Source organism: Rhinopithecus roxellana, chromosome 13 (assembly GCF_007565055.1).
Source record: "Rhinopithecus roxellana isolate Shanxi Qingling chromosome 13, ASM756505v1, whole genome shotgun sequence".
NCBI classification, from domain to species: domain Eukaryota; kingdom Metazoa; phylum Chordata; class Mammalia; order Primates; family Cercopithecidae; genus Rhinopithecus; species Rhinopithecus roxellana.
The window spans coordinates 124,938,926-124,959,293 of record NC_044561.1 but is presented as its reverse complement, the minus strand read 5'-3'; the positions used below and the strand labels follow the sequence as shown (position 1 = coordinate 124,959,293).

The 20,368-nt window shown below is 49.5% G+C and overlaps 1 protein-coding gene across 1 annotated transcript; it reads left to right on the top strand.

Annotated features, from left to right (window-relative positions):
• The first annotated feature begins 16,273 nt into the window (after nt 1-16,273).
• Nucleotides 16,274-20,132, top strand: FAM209B (family with sequence similarity 209 member B). The gene is made up of 2 exons (XM_010360520.2): nt 16,274-17,209; nt 19,781-20,132. Exons 1-2 carry the CDS (start codon nt 16,754-16,756, stop codon nt 20,045-20,047), a joined length of 723 nt encoding a protein of 240 aa, XP_010358822.2. The 5' UTR covers nt 16,274-16,753; the 3' UTR covers nt 20,048-20,132.
• Nucleotides 20,133-20,368: the final 236 nt, after the last annotated feature.

The following is a 20,368-nucleotide window of genomic DNA, read 5'->3' as shown; positions in this document are numbered from 1 at the left end:
GCAATACAATATTCGACATCTCACCAGTATCCCAGGCAACAGTCAAGGTCAAGCCATTATTGAGTGCGCAAATTTAATCTTAAAAACGCAGCTGCAAAAACAAAAAGGGGGAAATGAGTCCCCCAGAAACCAGATACTGAAGGTTCTTTTTACCTTAAATTTTTTGAATCAATGAAGACAATTGCAGGACTCCGCTGCCGTAACTCATGTTTCCTCACCTCCCTCGGCGATAGTCCCCGCTGACAATTTAAGGGTTTGGTATCCTAATGAAGAGGGTAAGTATGCTCAAGGGCAAGTTCTAAAACAGGGACGGGGCTATGCTCTTATCCTTACAGGGAGCGGACCTGAGTGGTTTCCTACAAGGCGATTGAAACCCTGTTGAAAAGAAAACTGGACTCAGCACGCACCTCTTTTGTTGGATGTGCCTGGGCGGGGGACTTATTTCCCTTAGTGAGGCTTTGTATGAATATTGGACTTATATTCCCTTTCCACCCTTGGATCAGGGAGTCGCCTGGGGGGAGGCGGAAATTAAGGTTTTCACCAATGACACTACTTGGATGCCGTCCCCCTATATGGATAATGACAACATAGAATGGGAAACGGGAATAATAAACAGCACATACCAATTTGGAGTGGAAGGACTTCCGATTTGCATGGGAATTAGTCCTCATTGTCTCCAGAAATCGCATGAAGCTTGGGCTGTTCGCTATAATCATAGCCATGTGGCTGCTAACACTGTTATTATTGTAACTAGAAGCTTTCAGTATAACCATACTGTATATAGTAATGAGACTATTCCTAGTTCCTTACCTTTTTGTCCTATCCCAGAGGTTTCCCCTAATATTGAGGTGCTGGAGTGGCAGCACTGTCAGGGAACTAAGCCCCGGATTTTAATAGAGTACAATGGGCTGCAAGTAACTGACTGAAGTGTGCCCGGTGATTTTCAAACAAAATTTAGTCACATACCTTTGAAACGGCACCGGATAAATAACAGTATTGCCGCTGATGGTAATGAGACCTTGGTATGGCATGAAGGAGGCTTGTCGCCACCTATGCCTCATCTTAAACACTCTTTACAAGTACAGAGTCATCTCTGGAAGTTATTAGCTGCAGGTGATGCTATTAGTACTTTTGTGGGAAATATGTCCCTTAATCTTTCTAACCCGAAGAGCTCCTTTCATATTCACTTACATCGGAATACCTCCCGATATATTATTGCTTGTGTCCGAAAGCCTTACCTATTATTAGCAGGGAACTTAACGTGGGATAATGATACGGGGATTGTTAATTGTAAAGATACGTGTACATTTTTGTCTTGCCTCAATCATTCCTGGTGGCGCAGTTTTACGGGGGATATTTATATCCTCAGGGCTCGTAAGGAAATTTGGCTACCTGTCAACCTTATGCGACCGTGGGGGGCATCACCTCTTGAGACTTATATTTGGACTTCCCTTCAGCAGACCCGTCGTGCCCTTGGACTTATAATTGCCTTGGTGATGAGCCTTGTTGCCAGTGCCTCCACTGTGGCTGTGGCAGGGCTTGCGCTACATCAAAGCAAACAAAATGCTGAACTTGTACAGCAATGGCACGAACAATCTCACCGGTTGTGGCTGCAACAACGGAACATTGACTCCCAACTCGCTGAAAGATTGGACAACGTGGAACAAGCCTTAACGTGGCTTGGAGATCAGCTCACTGTCCTCAGTGATAACTCGGATAACACTGCAATGTGATTGGAACTCTACTCAATTTTGCGTAACACCTGTGCCTTTTAATATCTCTCAAAATTGGACCGAAATCCGAAAACTATTAATAGGCCATAAAAATATTAGTGTGGACATCCAAAAACTCACTCAAAACATTTCCGAAGCATTTCAACAACAATTACATGTATTGTCCGGAGCAGCTACTATGCAGGAGCTGGGTCAACGCCTTGCTGCTCTTAACCCATGGACCCAGATGAAAACATGGATTTCTACAATCTCTGGAAGTATATTGCTTTGGGCGCTTGGATTGAGTCTACTTCTCCTGGTGATCCGATGCTCCCTCCGTCGCATCCAAAAACAAAGGAAAAAACAGGAACAAGTATGGGCTACCTTTCTAGGATTGAGGCAAAACAAACAGGGGAAAATGCAGGGGCCATTGAAAACAATATGCTAAGAATAGATAGGGCTCAAGGACAGTATCTCCAGTTGAACTTTTAATGAACTCCAGTAGGCGCCAAGAAGGCAGACAAATAAGGAAGAGCCTAGAGACAAGGAACTAAGCAGAAGGTTACATCTGGGTAGAGAAAGTTTGTTTTGCATTGTGTTATTTCTGCTGACGTGAGGTTTATGGAGTATAAATAAAGTGAGGCGGAGGCTCTGCGCGCGGCCGCCATGTTCTCTGTTTGTCTTTGTCTCTTGTGTCTGTTCATTCTTCACCACCCCCAGCGCGGTCCTCAATAGGCAGCATCTTCCCGGAGGGGGCAAGGGGAATATATCCTCAGGAAGGTGCACTTATCACCCTGGGCAGGCAAGCTGAGCAAGGAGAAAGGCACCAAAGAGGACCCTGGAGGTTTGTGATCGGGAAGGAGGGGGCCAGGGAGCAAGGAGTGGCCAGGGCAGAGGAGAGGAGGGCCCAGCCTCCACACAGCCCCACACAGGTCTGCCCTAAGGCCACGCCCGTGGGAGTAGCTATGCATCTACAGCCCTGGGTGCCAGCTGGTTGCTCCCAGCCTACCAGGAGCTGGGCCAGCAAACGTGCAAAGGGAAAGATCAATCCAAGGCTCCCAGCAGCAGTGACGCCAAGCGGGCTCTGCATGTGCCTCTAGTTTTCAGGGACTGCTCCAGTGAGAGAACGCTCCAGAGAGCGTCCTGTGCTGCTGGCCCTGTGGCCTAAGGGAAGCTCAGGAAGACCACAGCCCCTCAAGACCTACCTGCGCCTCCCTGGGTATTCCGTCACTGGGTGGGAGTGGCCATGGCAGTGTGGCCTCTGGTGAACAAGGTGACAAGCTTCAGAGCCCGGGAGCCAGGCCCAAGTCAATTGCCCTCCGTGACTGGAGGTCTGGGAGACCCATTGCTGGTGTTACCGAGAGGCAACAGCGGGGAGGTGACACCAAGCCCAGGAAGCACAGAAGCCAGGAAGAGGGGGACGGGCAGCAACATAGAGAACTCTGACTCCCCACGCTGCCTGAGGATCTGTCCCATACAGATCCGCACAGACAAAGCTCCACAACGTGAACAGTGACACTGTCTGAAATGACCATCAAGGGGGGAATGACTGAAAAAACCTACGGGATGCCCATGCTGGGGGGATTTGGAAATAACAAGCTAGGTCTTCCTCCAGTTGCAGCGAAAGCCGTCAGTGATGACCGGAATGCCGAGCAAGATCTTACACACTCAGAAATACCCGCCATCTCTATGCACGGGCAAAATCTCAACAATACAGACACCAGGCTGGGTGCAGTAGCTCATGCCTGTAATCCCAGCACTTCAAGAGGTCGAGGAGGGTGAGCTGTTTGAGCCCAGAAGTTGAAGATCGGCCTGTGCAACATAGTGAGAGCCCATCTGTACAAAAATACAAAAATTAGGCATAGTGGTTCACGCCTGTAATCCCAGCACTTTGGGAGACTGAGACAGGTGGATCACTTGAGGTCAGGAGTTCAAGAAAGCATGGCCAACATGGTGACGCCCCAACTCTACTAAAAATGCAAAAAATTAGCTGGGCATAGTGGCACATGCCTGTAGTCCCAGCTACTGGGAAGGCTCAGGCAGGAGAATCACTTTAGCCCGGGAGGCAGAGGTTGCAGTGAGTCAAGACTGTGCCACTGCACGCCAGCCTAGGTGACAATGAGACTTGGTCTCAAAACAAAAATTAGCCAGGCATGGTGGTACATGCCTGTAGTCCCAGCTACTCAGGAGGCTGAGAAGGGAGGATTATTTCAGCCTAGCAGTTGGAGGCTGCACTGAGCCGAGATCGTGCCACTGTACTCCAGCCTGATCAACAGAATGAGACCTGGGCTCAAAAAAAAAAAAAAAAAAAAAAAAAAAAAAAAAAAGGCCAGGCACGGTGGCTCACACCTGTAATCCCAGCACTTTGGAAGGCCAAGGTAGGCAGATCACTTGACATCAGGAGTTCAAGATCAGCCTGCCCAACATGGTGAAACCCCATCTCTACTAAAAATATGAAAATTAACCGAGCATGGTGGCACAGACTTGTAATACCAGCTACTTGGGAGGCTAAGGTGGGAGAACTGCTTGAACAACAAGGAGGCAGAGGTTGCAGTGAGCTGAGATCACACCACTGCACTCCAGTCTGGGCAACAAAGCAAGACTCTGTCTCAAAAAAAAGTAGACACCAAACTGGTAGAAATGGTTGCTTTGAAGGAGTGGGGGATATTTAGATGTGAAGACATGTTCACTTTTTACTTAATAACACTGAGCTTATTAAAAAGAAAGCTTTAAATGTATGGGTAGATTTTATGCCTTTTTTTTTTTTTTTTTTTTTTTTTGAGACAGGGTATGGCTCTGTTGCCAGGCTGGAGTGTAGAGGCATGATTAGGGTTCACTGCAGCCTCGACCTCCCAGAGCTCAAGCAATCTCCCTCCAAAGCATCCTGAGCAGCTGGGACTAGCAGCATGTGCTACTGCACTGGGCTAATTTTTTGTGTTTCTTTGTAGAGACAGGGGTCTTGCTATGTTGCCCAGGCCGGTCTCGAATTCCTGGGCTCAAGCAATCCACCCACCTTGGCCTCCCAAAGTACTGGGATTACAGGTGTGAGCCACTGTGCCCAGCCCCAGCCTAGATTTTATTAAAAAAAAAAAAAAGTTTAAGAAAATTTTCTCATCCCCGTCTATAAGATGGAGATTTTTAAAAATAATAAAAAGAAAAAAAGGAGAAAACTTTCCCAAAACTATGAAAAGGACTTCTGAGAATGAAATATTAAAAGTCATTTGACTTTTGTCCCAGTTCTATCGAGATTTAGTAACTGCGGACACACCCAGGTGAATTTCCACCTACCTGCCAACATCATCCTTGCTGTTTCTTAAGGATTCAGGCACACTCAAGTAGACCAAGACACGTGCAAATCAGACCACTACTTCCCATACTTTTTGGACTCATTTTAATGGGTTGTGCATGGTAACCCAATATGCTCACACATGCACACAAGAATCACATGCAGAAATCAAAGTTTCAAGACAGGACAGCTACTGTACGTGCCTGCCCTCTGGTATTTTTGAGTTTTCTTTTTTCTTACCTAGTATAACCTAGTAAATTGAATTTACAACCCACTAAGAAATCACAGCCTGAGGACTGGAAAACAGTGAATTAAACAACCTCTTTGGGCACTCTAGCTCTTCCAGAAAACCATGTTTCGCTGCAGCATCCTCAGCATCCTTCAGCAAGGAGGGAGGCAACTCAGCCCTATGTCCCCATGTTACACAGGAGACAGAACAGGGGGCTCTCCGTGGACTACCCCATTAAGTCAGTCGGAGCACTTGGACTCAGATCGCCCAAACTTCATGTGATTTCCACTCGATCGCACTAACTTTCCATGTGGCTTTCAAAGTCATTGCTAAGCCCTGTTTCCATAATGCCACACTCAAGTTTTAAGTGAAAATCTATTATGAAATGGAAACTTGTTTTGGAAACTATACTGCTGCAGAAAAAGCACACTGTCAAGAGTCTTCGCTTCAGGTGCAGTGGGTGGGAAGAAGAACCTACAGCATGCAGTCTACAGGGTGTTTGGACGAATGGAGGCAAGATGGCGCATTTCCGGGTTCTTCATCACCAACTTTTCCCGTGTGCGCGAAGATGCAGCTGGCGCCCGGGAAGGTGCAGACCAACCAGGCATGCGCCAGGTGATGTCAATCCGAAGAGACCAAGATTTACCTGGTGGCACCTGCGGAGCCTTCCCCCCCTTCCCCTGACACGTCCGTGCCCCGCCTATTGCCCTTCCACTCCTAGAAAAGCCGCTCTCAGCGGGCGCGCTGGGGTGGGCTTTCTCAGCCCTCACTCTTTTCGGGACTGCATTAGGAACTTTGCCCGAGAGCTCTACCGGGTGACTCTCTCGGCCTCTTTGCCGGAGGCCGACAGACTTCACCCCATACCTTTTTCTCTGGAGCTAGATGACCAAAGAATAAATTTGCAGTTTTGCTTTTAGCCTTGTCTACTCGCTGGTTCTTTTGTGCTCGCTCTGGTGGTCTTAGAAAAACGAATCAGTTGGTGCCGAACCCGGGAGAAGACCCCTCCTCAGGCCTCTAAGGGTTGACGAACCTCCTCCTGCTTCCATGCCGCAGACGGACCAGGACCTGAGACCCGCTTCCCTCACTCTCATGGCCTTTCTGTGGTAAGTGCCCTTGTCTCCTCTTTACCTCCCTTGGCCAAAAATCCTGCGCAGGTCCCAGGCTTACTTTTGAGCCACCAAGTGGCTCGGGAGACCTGTTCAGGACGGAGACGTCCGTCGCCTGAAGGTCATCTCCACCTTGGCTCCAAGAGCCTCCAGTCTGTCTCTGGTGATTTCAAAGGACGCTTTGAAGCCAGGCAGAGATCTCCATTGTGTAAGTAGGGAGGAAACAAATGGGAAACCCCCAGTTCAAATTTCTAAAGAGCACCCCTTTAGGGTGCCTCCTAGCCAATTTAAAAACCTTACAGTGGTTAATTTTCCTTTCCACTGTAGCGTGGCCTCAATATAAAGTAGATAATCAGTCTCAGTGGCCACCAAAGGGCACCCTAGCAGCAATTTCTGCCAGCGGCTAGGCAAGTGGTCTGAAATTAATTACATACAAGACTTTTGGGCCTTACGCTTTCGTCCTGACTTGTGTAGCCAGTGTTCTTTGGTTCAGGTTATACTGGCCAAGGACGCTGGCTCACAGGAACCCGAAAAAGAGGAGTCTTTATTCCTTTCTGTTCAGCCGGAAAGGAACCTAGGGTTTCCTTCTGTCTCCGTACCCTCATCCCCGCCCTACACTCCTCCTTCATTTTTCAATTAGCTCCTGACATTTGTAAAAAACTTCAAAAGGTAGAGGATGGTCCTCAGACACCAATACAAGACCTAGTTAAATTAGCCTTTAAGGTTTATAATTCCAGAGAGGAGATGGCTGAGGAGACGGCAGGCTTGCCTCAAATAAAGTACAGCTCCTAGCAGCGGCTTTACAGCCCAGTCGTAACCCCAGACCAGAGAGCACGCACCTCGCAGACTCCAAGGCTACAAAAGGAGCCTGCTATAAGTGCGGTAAGGCAGGACACTATGCCAACAGGTGTCCACAAGGTCCCCGAGCCCTAACGCAGCCTTGCTATACGTGCAAGGCGTCAGGATATTGGGCCAGTGAATGTCCTAACCCTCGTCCACCAGCAACCCCCTGCCCTGCTTGCCAACAGGAAGGACACTGGAAGTCTGATTGCCCCACCCTGGGAACGGGTGCCACGTCCCAACGTGACCCCCTTTCCCAGGATCCTGGGAGCTCCTTCCAGCTCCTACATTTGGACGACGACAGCTGAGGGTGCCGAGACTCGGGGACCCCCATCACCCTCGCCGAGCCGTGGGTAACTCTCCTGGTAGCGGGTAAGACAATTAATTTTTTAATCGACAGCGGGGCTACCTATTCTATTTTGCGTCCTTCTCTGGACCTAGCCTTCCATCCAATCCACTCCTCAATTGCTGCCTGGTCAACAACTACTTTGCGCACTCGTTCCTCATTCCCAGCTAGAAAGGGCCCCCACCGAAAGCAATCAGTGGAAACCAGTTCAACTTTCCCCCACTTGCCTCAAACTTACTAAATTTTCTTAACTATTTCATACTCCCCAGCCTTGCCAGGACCATCCTTTTGGGTTTTGTCTATATTCCAACAAATGTTTCCATTCTTCATTCCTATACTAATACTGTGCTTTATTTTATGTTTCGCCCCCATTTTGATCAAATTTCTTCAAGCCAAGATTCAAGGAACTGAATTCCTGTCACCTTCAACCAAATGCTTCTTCATCCGTAAGTCCAAACACCAACCATAGGCCCCGACCTTAACGACGCCCCTTAACAGCAGGAAGTAGCCAGACAGATTACGGCGCCCCTTTATCACTATTACCAATAAAAGGCTGGACAAACGGAGGCAAGATGGCGCATTTCCGGGTTCTTCATCACCAACTTTTCCCATGTGCGCGAAGATGCAGCTGGCGCCCGGGAAGGTGCAGACCAACCAGGCATGCGCCAGGTGATGTCAATCCGAAGAGACCAAGATTTACCTGGTGGCACCTGCGGAGCCTTCCCCCCCTTCCCCTGACACGTCCGTGCCCCGCCTATTGCCCTTCCACTCCTAGAAAAGCCGCTCTCAGCGGGCGCGCTGGGGTGGGCTTTCTCAGCCCTCACTCTTTTCGGGACTGCATTAGGAACTTTGCCCGAGAGCTCTACCGGGTGACTCTCTCGGCCTCTTTGCCGGAGGCCGACAGACTTCACCCCCATACCTTTTTCTCTGGAGCTAGATGACCAAAGAATAAATTTGCAGTTTTGCTTTTAGCCTTGTCTACTTGCTGGTTCTTTTGTGCTCGCTCTGGTGGTCTTAGAAAAACAAATCACAGGGTAGCTGCCTTTAAAAGCGAGTTTCGGGGGGCGCTGGGGGGACCACTAGAACTATCATTCAACAGTCATTTGCTGCTCTCCAATCAGGAAACGCCAGCAGCTGCAGACTAACATCTGGAATCAGAAGCGAACACCTGAGTAATGACCCTCCAGGCCATAAAGATGGTCTTCCGATGAGAAAGCCAGGGCTCCCAGACACCGCGTGTCCTGCATGGAATCGCTGTCTGGCCAATGGCAGGGCCCACGAGGAAGCCTGGGACTTTCAAGGACGGCCCCGCACTATTCTAAAAATGTTTCCACCATCAATACCCACTTGAATGGGCCCATGCCTGTGGGAAGGCACTATCAATTCACACCAGTTCCAAAGGAAGAAACCTGGGCTCAGGGGCTTCAGCAGTGAGACAAGCACATAGCCCCGCCCCCCCAAAAACCACGCCCCAGACTAGAGTGTGTGGTCCTCCACTGGACAGACCCCGTGGCTCCTCCTCAGGATCCTAGAACAGGCTGCTCAGTGACATGCGCTGAAGGGGGCAGGGACAGGCGCTGGGAGATCCTGCCCGTGCAGACAAAGTTCTCTCAGGAAGCAAACCACATTTCCAATCTGCTGAGCCATGCTCAGTAAAATAAAATCCAGGCTAATCAGCTATGCCTTCAACTCAAAAGGAATCTGAAAAGTACCTAAGTTAGTTACACATTGCAACCAAAGCAGTTAGGGAGAGCTTCTGAGATGATGAAAACCAAGGGAAAGGGGATGGAGATGAACAAAAATGACCTCATTAAGCCAGAGGCAGGGGAAGCCACACCACTTCTGGAAAAGTGTAACAATAAGGCAAGAACTCAGGTTCCCAGGGAGAGGGACATGGGCTGAGGTTAACTTGGTGCCTGCAAGCAAATTCCTTAACCTCCCTGCCCTCTTGGCACCTCATGCCCGACACAGCCTCTGGTATTGGGACGGGTGTGGTATCAGTGGGCTGCTCTCCTTCAGGCCGGCCTTGCTGTCCACGCAGAGATGCAGGCAGTCACTCAGGTAGACTTTCTAAGGCTTCCACTGCCCAACGGCTGCACAGGCATCCTTCAACGAAGACAGATGTTTGGTGGCTGGGCCCGGGGCCAGGGCGGTGACCAGGCCGAGCCGCCCCTGTGGCGCGACGGGCTCACCTCGTCCTCCTTGTCGTTGCAGATGCCGCGGACCTAGTCCTGCAGGTTACTGTCGTACATGCAGTCGATGATGCCCTTCACCATCTTGAGGGTCATCGCGGCGGCCCACAGGCTTTTGCCCCGGGAGGCCCGCGACCGGTCGCCGTGAGGGGGTCCGGGAGCCGCGCCCGCCGCCCGTGGACCGCTGCACTGCCGGCTCCTGCTGCGGGGCAGGCTCCCAGGCCAGGGCAGCGGCGTCCGAGGACCCCGGCAGAGGCGGCGACCCGCTAGGCAGGGTCCGCGATCCCACTAGGGAACACTTGCAAACGGCGAACATGATGGCGGCGGGTCAGCTGACAACAAGCGTCCAGTCCCAGCCAAGCCGGCCCCAGAAGCCCCGCCTTTCAGTAACGCCCGCCCCCCCCAACTCCGGGGACACCGCGTTCCCCTGACGACGACAGGTAGCCCAATGGAAATGTGGACACCGCCCTCTCCGGCGCGCGGCCCCGCCTTTTCCGGCCCAGAACTCTGCGCTCTCATTGGTCAGTGGCCTTCGCAACTCCACCCTTTTCCTCGTTCTGGGTTCTGGCTACGCCCCTTAGAGACTGGTTCTGACCCTCCCGTCAGCTGACAGGTGTGGGCGTGGCTGGATGTGGGCGGCCCCTGAGGTGGGCGGGGCGCCCACGTGGAGCTTAGCTGTTAAGTTCCCGGGGAAGAACAGAGCTCTGCCTTTTCTTTTTTTTTTTTTTTTTTTTTTTTTTTTTTTTTTTTTTTGAGAAGGAGTCTTGCTCTGTCACCCAGGCTGGAGTACAGTGGCCAGATCTCAGCTCACTGCAAACTCCGCCTCCCGGGGTTATGCCATTCTCCTGCCTCAGCCTCCCGAGTAGCTGGGACTACAGGCGCCCGCCACCTCGCCCGGCTAGTTTTTTGTATTTTTTTAGTAGAGACGGGGTTTCACCGTGTTAGCCAGGATGGTCTCGATCTCCTGACCTCGTGATCCGCCCGCCTCGGCCTCCCAAAGTGCTGGGATTACAGGCGTGAGCCACTGTGCCTGGTTGTACTTCTCTTCATAACAAAGCAAGAACGGCCTAATACACTTAATTACCAGTAGAATAATATTAAGAAGTGAGGCCTTTTAGGAGGTGATTAAGTCATCAGGGTGAAGACTTCACAGATGGGATTAGAGTCCTTGTAAAATGCTTAAGGGATTGGATTCACTCTCCTCTTCTGCCATAGGAAGACACAGAGTTCACTCCCTTTTGCCCTTCTGCCTCAAGAGCAAATACATTTCTGTTTTTTGTAAATTACCCAGTTTTGGGTAATGGCAGCACAACATGGGCTAAGACATGGAGTTAAGGAACTTCTTCCAGGTCATGCAACTTATGAGAAGACTGGAAAATTAATAAATTCTGGTGTATCCATGACATGGATTCCCAATCAACTTTTTTTTTTTTTTTTTTTTTTTTTTTTTGAGATGGAGTTTCGCTCTTGTCCAGGTTGGAGTGCAGTGGTGCAATCTCGGCTCACCGCAACCTCCACCTCCCGAGTTCAAGCGATTCTCCTGCCTTAGCCTCCCAAGTAGCTGGGATTACAGGCATGTGCCACCACGCCCGGCTAATTTTGTATCTTTAGTAGAGACAGGATTTCTTCATGTTGGTCAGGCTGGTCTCAAACTCCCAACTTCAGGTGATCTGCCCGCCTCGGCCTCCCAAAGTGCTGGGATTACAGGCGTGATCACCTCGCCCAGCCCCCCAATCAACTCTTTAATAAGAATGTGGTGGCTGGGCATGGTGGCTCATGTGTGTAATCCCAGCACTTTGGGAGGCTAAGGTGTGTCCACCTGAGGTCAGGAGTTCACCTGAGGTCAGGAGTTCAAGACCAGCCTGGGCAACATGGTGAAACCCCTGTCTCTATCAAAAATACAAAAATTAGCTGGGCATGGTGGAAGGCACCTGTAATCCCAGCTACTCAGGAGGCTGAGACAGGAGAATCACTCGAACCCAGAAGGTGGAGGTGGCAGTGAGCCGAGATTGCACCACTGCACTCCAGCCTGAGCAAGAGAGCTAGACTCTGTCTCAAAAAAATAAATAAATAAAAGTAATGATTACCCGAGTGCGGTGGTGCGCACCTGTGGTCCCAGCTACTTGGGAGACTAAGGTAGGAGCATCTTTTGGGTCTGGGAGGTCGAGGCTGCAGTGAGCCATGATTGCACCATGGCACTACAGCCTGGGTGGTGGTGTGAGACCCTGTCTTCAAAATAAAAATATGTTTGGGGGCTGGGCAAAGTGATTCTCACCTGTAATCTTAGCACTATGGGAGATTGGGGAAGGCAGATCGCTTGAGCTCAGATGTTCAAGACCACCCTGCACAACATGCAAAACCCTTTCTACCAAGAAAAAGAAAAAGAAAAATTAGCCGGTCATGTTTGCATGCACCTGTAGTCCCAGCTACTCAGGAGGTTGAGATGGGAGGATTCCTTGAGCCCAGGAAGTGGAGGTTGTAGTGAGCTATGATTGCACCACTGCATTCCAGCCTGGGTGACAGAGACAGACTGTGTCAAAAAAAAAAAAAAAAAAAAAAAAAAAGCTGGAATGCTTTAGTCCTTAGGAGTAGTCCTAGGGAAACAGAATCTCTCGCTCTGACTTTCTGTCCTCCGTTCCCTGCCCAAGGCGGACTCTAATCTGATTGGGAGACAAAGACCTCATTCCCGAGGGTCATGCCACATACCCTAGAGGAAGGAAAGCTGCACAGAGAGACCAAGAGGAATCTGGACAGACTCTGCTGGGTTCCCCAGTCTGTTAATATGAAATCTTATCAATTTTTGGCCCCATCACATTTCTTCATGATTGTGAATCATGCCTGTTTAATGAAGCCGCCATTAAAACCCAAAAGAAGCCCTGGCATAGTGGCTCACACCTGTAATCCCAGCACTTTGGGAGGCCGAGGTGGGCGAATCACCTGAGGTCAGGAGTTTGAGACCAACCTGGCCAACATGGTGAAACTCCGTCTCTACTAAAAATACAAAATTAGCCAGGTGCAGCGTGCGCACCTGTAATCCCAGCTACTTAGGAGGCTGAGGCAGGAGAATCGCTTGAACCCAGGAGGTGGAGGTTGCAGTGAGCCAATATTGTGCCACTTCACTATAGCCTGAGTGACAGAGTGAGACCCTGTTTCAAAAAAAAAGAAAAAAATTCTTCTTAGGCCGGACGTGGTGGCTCACACCTGTAATCCCAGCACTTTGGGAGGCCAAGGTAGGCGGATCACCTGAGGTCAGGAGTTCAAGACCACCCTGGCCAACATGGTGAAACCCTGTCTCTACTAAAAATACAAAAATTAGCGAAGCATGGTAGTGGGTGCCTGTAATCCCAGCTACTTGGGAAGCTGAGGCAGGAGAATTGCTTGAACCTTGGAGGCGGAGGCTGCAGTGAGCTGAGATATGCGCCACTGCACCCCAGTGGGTGACAAAGCAAGACTCCATCTCAAAACTAACAATAATAATAATAATTTAAAAATAAAAATACAGGCCTGGCACGGTGACTCACTCGTGTAATCCCAGCATTTTGGAGGCCAAGGCAGGCAGATCACCTGAAGTCAGGAGTTTGAGACCAGCCTGGCCAACATGGTGAAACTTCATCTCTACTAAAAATACAAAACTTAGTTGGGTGTGGTGGCACGCGCCTGTAATCCCAGCTACTCAGGAGGCTGAGGCAGGAGAATCTCTTGAACCCAGGAGGTGGAGGTTGCAGTGAGCCAAGAGCGCTCCATTGCACTCCAGCCTGGGCAACAGAGTGAGACTCCATCTAAAAAAAAGAATAAATAAATAAACAAATAATAAATACAAATAAAAAAATTAAGCAGGTGTGATGGCATGCACCTGTAGTCCCAGCTACTCAGGAGGCTGAGGAGTGAGAATCACTTGAACCTGGGAGGCGGAGCTTGCAGTGAGCTGACATAGTGTCCCTGCACTCCAGCCTGGGTGACACGGCAAGACTTTGTCTCACACAACAACAACAAAAATCCATTCAGCCACCCACCCACCCACGCACCCATCCATCCAACCATCCACCCATCCATCCATCTGTTCATCCATCCACCCACCCACTAACCCACCCATCCATCTACCTACCCACCCATGCACCCTCCCACCCATTCATCCATCCATTCAACAACATACTGAGTATATACTGTATGACATTTTGGCAAGGAGCAGGAATGGAAGACAAAGTCGTAGGCAGGAAAAGGATTGTGGAAAAGTGGTCCAGGCAGACGTCAGGACAAAGGGAAGAGTTTGCTCAAGTTTGTCATATGGAGGAGCAGAGAGGACGCTGGCAGGGCAGGTGGGAATGGAGGAAGTTGGGTTTGCTGGGTTGATAAGCGCCGGATCAGACATCATTTTACAGAAGGATTCATTGAGCAACTAGGGTATATACCACACATGTTCTTTTCTTTTCCCCTAGACTACTCAGCAGAATTTATTTATTTTTTTTAGAGACGGAGTCTTGCTCTGTTGCCCAGGTTGTAGTGCAATGGCATCATCTGAGCTCACTGTAGCTGCAACTCCTGGACTCAAGCGATTCTCCTGCCTCAGCCTCCCGAGTAGCTGAGATTACAGGCATGCAACACCACACTTGGCTAATTTTTTTTTTTTTTTTAGTATTTTTAGTGGAGACAGTGTTTCGCCATGTTGGCCAGGCTGGTCTTGAAGTCCTGACCTCAGATGATCTGCCCACCTTGGCCTCCCAAGTGCTGGGATTACAGGCATGAGCCACTGCCCCTGGCCACAGCTTGTAGAACTTCTTTGTCACTCCACAGAGCTCAGCACAATTTAAGCCACAGCGAGGGTGCCCAGCAGACCCTTGATTATTTCTTATGCAGCATAAAGTTCTGCTCCTTGGGAGTAAATCTGCGAATCAGAGCCTTCCTCAGGAAGAGAGCTCTACAGATGACCCAGGGGAACAAGTACAAGCCGTGCGTTCCAGCACCCAGGATTTCTTGTTTCATGTCATTTTAAAGAACTCATGGGTTCTGGTATACTGTGGAGTCCAAGGTTTGTTCCCAGCCTTGGCCTCAGTTGTCAAGCCGGCTGTTCCTATTCACTTAGGGGATTCAGCCCCTTCCCATTTTACCCACCAACTCCTAATCATCTCCCCTCCTCTACTCAACCATCTTTTTCTGGACACTCTTCCTGCATAACCTAGTTTGGAGCAGTCCCCTCGTGCTAGGCTCTAAAGCTTCCTGTTCTTATCGCAATTTTTTTTCTTTTCTTTTTTTTTTTTTTTGAGATGGGAGTTTCGCTCTTGTTGCCCAGGCTGGAGTACAATGGCGCGATCTCAGCTCACCGCAGCCTCTGCCTCCCAGGTTCAAGCAATTCTCCTGCCTCAGCCTCCCGAGTAGCTGGGATTACAGGTATGCACCACCATGCCCAGTTAATTTTTTTCTATTTTTAGTAGAGTCGGGGTTTCTCCATGTTGGCTTGGCTGGTCTCGAACTCTCGACCTTAGGTGATCCGCCCGCCTCAGCCTCCCAAAGTGCTGAGATTACAGGCGTGAGCCATCGCGCCCGGCCTCTTATCACAATTTTAATCAAACTATACTCTTCTTTCTTTTCTGAGACACAGTCTCACTCTGTCACCCAGGCTGGAGTAGAGTGTCTCAATCTCAGCTCACTGCAACCTCTGCCTCAGGTTCAAATGATTCTCCTGCCTCAGCCTCCCAAGTAGCTGGGATTAGAGGCGTACATTACCACACCTGGCTAATTTTTGTATTTTTAGTAGAGACGGGGTCTTGCCATGTTGGCCAGATTGGTCTGGAACTCCTGACCTCAGGTGATCTGCCCACCCTGGCCTCCCAAAGTGCTGGGATTACAGGTGTAATTGAGCCACTGCACCTGGCCCAATGGATAGTCTTTTTTTCTTTTTTTTGGAAACTGAGACCTACTCTGTTGCCCAGACTGGAGTGCAGTGGTGCGATCTCAGCTAACTATAACCTCTGCCTCCCAGGTTCAAGTGATTCTCCTATCTCAGCCTCCCAAGTAGCTGGGATTACAGGCACATGCCACCACGCCCGGCTAATTTGTGTATTTTTAGCAGAGATGGGGTTTCACCATGTTGGCCAGGCTGGCCTTGAACTTCTGACTTCGGGTGATCTGCCCGCCTTGGCCTCCCAAAAGCTGGGATTACAGGTGTGAGCCACCAGGCCCGGCTCCAAAGTGTACTCTTAACCCAAGGCAGGCACATACTGCTGCTGTCAATGATGGTGTGGGGTAATAGGGAGTGGTGAGGACCGTGGAGGCAATATGGCCACAGGATGGATGATTTCACTTGGCTCCAGCAGGAGACTGGTTCTATGACAGTGTGGGCCCAGTGCTTCCAGAACTCTCATATTTTCTTTTCTTTTCGTTTTCTGTTTTCTTTCGTTCTTTTTTTTTTTTTTTTTTTTTTTTTGCCAGGCTGGAGTGCAGTGGCGCGATCTCGGCTCATTGCAACCTCTGCCTCCTGGGTTCAAGCAATTCTCCTGTTTCAGCCTCCCAAGTAGGGAGGCGTGTGCCACCACATCCAGCTAATTTTTGTATTTTTAGTAAAGACGGAGTTTCACCATGTTGGACAGGATAGTCTCGATCTCTTGACCTCGTGATCTGCCCGCCTCAGCCTCCCAAAGTGCTGGGATTACAGGCGTGAGCCACCGCGCCCGGCCACACTCTCATATTTTCAAAGGAGGCCAGAAACCTGAACTTTGAAAGTGAAACGCCCCCACCGCAACATTTAAGTACTGACAAATAATTCTTAGAAACAATGTAGGCCAAACAAAACACATAGGTATTTTGAGTTTGTAGGTAGCCTGTGGTTTAATATCTTTCTCTGCCGTTTAACTCAGCTCCATGGGGCACATGGCATCTCCCTCTGCTCATCACAATGTCTGCATCAAACAAATGAAAAACAGAAACATGATGGCCTCTCCCAGCAAAGCTCCAGGGTTGGAAAGAGTCCCCTGGCAGGGAATTGGCACCCCGTCATGCTCATCCTCTCTCTCTTACCCCATCCTCTCTCTCTTACTGCCTGCTGGAAATGCCCCCATCTCCCTTTGAGTCCTCCTCCTGGGCGACCCCTGTGAGCCCCATTAACCTCTGTCCTGAAATCATCACAATGGCCAGGGTGGCCTCAGCTCAGGGCCTCTGTGACATCACCAAGGGCCTGGCACCAGGTGCCCAGTCTCCCAGTTGCGAGGACAAGCAAACCCATTATGAGCATCTCCCTTCCCCATCTCTGCCCACCATGTGGACGCTGAAATGGTTCCTGGTCCTGCTTCTGTGCCTCACCTGCAGCTATGCCTCTATGTTCTCTTTTCTGAGAGAGAAAACTAGCGAACCCCAGGGGAAGGTGCCGTGCGGAGGGCACTTTCGGATTCGGCAGAATCTACCAGAGCACGCCCAAGGCTGGCTTGGGAGCAAATGGCTCTGGCTTTGGTTTGTTGTTGTGCTGTTTGTGATACTGAAGTATCAAAGAGACAGTAAGAAGAATAAGGTAAGGATGGCTCCATGTTTCTATTGATTCAATCTCAGGAATCTCAGGGAAACGGATGTTCTAGTGAGTCTAGGTGGTACCGTTGGGTAAAATGAACTGACCTCATGGTTCTGGGCAAAGTTGGCAATCCTGATGTATCCTTATGAAGACAATAGTCCCCAGATCCACAGATACTGGGACAAACAGTGGAAGATGACCTTTAGCTTATTGGCTCAGAGTTCCTCCTGTTAGATGGATTTTTTCAAATGTAGGATAGATTCAAGAACTCAGCCAGGCGTGGTGGTTCATGCCTGTAATCCCATCACTTCGGGAGGCCAGGGCAGGTGGATTGCCTGAGGTCGGGAGTTTGAGACCAGCCTGGCCAACGTGGTGAAACCTCGTCTCTACTAAAAGTACAAAAATTAGCCAGGCATGGTGGCATGTGCCTGTAATCCCTGCTACTCAGGAGGCTGAGGCAGGAGAATGGCTTGAACCCTGGAGGCAGAGGTTGTGGTGAGCCGAGATCATACCACTGCACTTCAGCCTGGGCAACTAAGTGAGACACTGTCTCAAAAAAAAAAAAGAACTTATGGTGTGTTTTAGAAGGTCAGAATTATTCACAGGGCCAGATTCACTGTTCCCCCTTGCTTTTTACATTTTTCCTAGTGTTTGACTTACTGCAAATTCCTGAGCTAAATGGAAATGGTATCATCCCAACAAAATATGAGACTTCTGTAAGGAGATAAATGTGTAGGCCAGGCACAGTGACTCATGCCTGTAATCCCAGAACTTTGGAAGGTGGAGGCAGGTGGATCACTTGAGATCAGGAGTTTGAGACCAGCCTGGCCAACATGATGAAACCTCGTCTTTACTAAAAATACAGAAATTAGTCCAGGTGCGGTGGCTCACACCTGTAATCCTAGCACTTTGGGAGGCTGAGGCGGGTGAATCACAAGGTCAGGAGTTCAAGACCAGCTGGGCAACATGGTGAAACCCTGTCTCTACTAACAATACAAAAACAGCTGGGTGTAGTGGCGGGCGCCTGTAATCCCAGCTACTCGGGAGGCTGAGGCAGGAGAATCACTTGAACCCTGGAAGCAGAAGTGGCAGCGAGCCGAGATGGAGCCACTGCACTCCAGCCCAGGTGACAGAGACTCCGTCTCAAAAAAAAAAAAAAAAAAAAGGCCAGGCACGGTGGCTCACGCCTGTAATCCCAGCAATTTGGGAGGCCGAGGTGGAAGGATCACCTGAGGTCAGGAGTTTAAGACCAGCCTGACCAACATGGAGAAACCTCGTCTCTACTAAAAATACAAAATTAGTCGGGCGTGTTGGGGCATGCCTGTAATCCCAGCTACTCGGGAGACTGAGGCAGGAGAATCGCCTGAACCCGGGAGGCAGAGGTTGTGGTGAGCTGAAATCGCGCTATTGCACTCCAGCCTGGGCAACAAGAGCAAAACTCTGTCTCCAAAAAAAAAAAAATACAGAAATTAGCCAGGTGTGGTGGCACACACCTGTAATCCCAGCTACTCAGGAGACTGAGGCAGGAGAATCACTTGAACCTGGGAGGCAGAGGTTGCAGTGAGCTGAGATCATGCCACTGCACTCCAGCGTGGGTAAGTGAGACTCTGTCTCAAAAAAGAAAATAAATTAGCCAGTATGATAGTGGGCACCTGTAGTTCCAGCTACTTGGGAGGCTGAGGCGTAAGAGTTGCTTGAACCTGGGCCAGAGGTGGTGGCTCATGCCTGTAATCCCAGTACTTTGGGAGGCCGAGGCGGGTGGATCACCTGAGGTCAGGAGTTCAAGACCAGCCTGGCCAACATGATGAAACCCCGTCTCTACAAAAATACAAAAATTAGCCGGGCATGATGGCAGGTGCCTGTAATCCCAGCTACTTGGGAGGCTGAGGCAGGAGAATCGCTGGAACCCGGGAGGCAGAGGTTGCAGTGAACTGAGATCATGCCACTGCACTCCAGCCTGGGTGACAGAGGAAGACTCCGTCTCACAAAAAAAAAAAAAAAAAAGAATTGCTTGAACCCAGGAAGCGGAGGTTGGGGTGAGCCAAGATCATGCCAGCCTGGGTGACAGAGTGAAACTGTGTCTCAAAACAACAAACAAAAACAAGAGATAAAGGTGTAAAGTAGCAACAGCTGGGCCTCAAAGTGACCATAAACAACTCTTTCAAGTAGAAAGAGAAAGGGAAAGAAAGCATGTTCTCCCCTAGAAAGACCCAGCATTTCATGATCTTGTGCCCAAACTGGTTGGAGGGGGGATTGGCAAACTTTTTCTGTAAAGGGCCAGAGAGTGAATATTTACAGCTTTATGGGCAGTATAGTCTTCCTTGCAACTACTCAAGTCTGCTGCTGTAACATGAAGCAGCCTTAAACAATATACAGATGAGTGAGCATGAACGTGTGCCAATAAAACTTTATTTACAAAAGCAGGTGGAGGGCCAAATTTGGCCATAGTCTGCCAATGCCTGCACTCAAGCAATGCTAGAACCATCTTTTCTTAAATGAGCCCAACTCTCTTGGAACTGTGTCAAAACCAGCAAAGTCCATCATATTACTGACCTTGAATATCTTTCTCGACAGGAGCAGAGTCCTCCTGGCCTTCGATGCTTCTCATTTCGCACTCCACTAAAGAAAAATCAAAATGCTTCTCTTTTCAAAGACTGTACATTCAATACCTTACACGAACTCGAGGTGGAGCTTGTGAGGTTTGTGTACAAAGTGCGGCATCTTAAAGGTGCCATGGCAACAGGCAATGTCAGTAACCTCAGGCTTCAAAGTTCAGAGATGCCTGCAAATCCACACCATCTCACGATCTATGACATATGGGAAGAACAAAGCTCTAGCTGAATGGATTTGTGTGTCAAAGTAGGAGAGAAAAAAGTTGTGTTGACAAACTGTATGCAAATCAATAAAAGTATTCTGAAGAAAAGAACTTCCACGTTTGAGATCTTGCTTCTTTTCTCTTTTTCACTTGAAGAAAAAGTGAATGTGAGACCAGCAGCCATAGCAGTGATGGTTTTGTTTTTGCCTCTCTCATGTCCTCTAGAGCTGTGGGTGGTGAAAGCTACATAATAGTATGTGATGAGCTCGTGCTTCTGTGCAATGGCCGTGGGTGGATGACGGAGCTAGGGAAATCTGGGATAAGATGCTGACGTTGTTTCCATACAA

What these genes read in the sequence shown, in the direction of transcription:
- FAM209B (XM_010360520.2), top strand. Translation starts at nt 16,754, where the DNA reads ATGCCCCCATCTCCCTTTGAGTCCTCCTCCTGGGCGACCCCTGTGAGC. An exon ending in GAGACAGTAAGAAGAATAAG is followed by an intron (nt 17,210 to 19,780) that starts GTAAGGATGGCT and finishes CTTTCTCGACAG; the next exon opens with GAGCAGAGTCCTCCTGGCCT.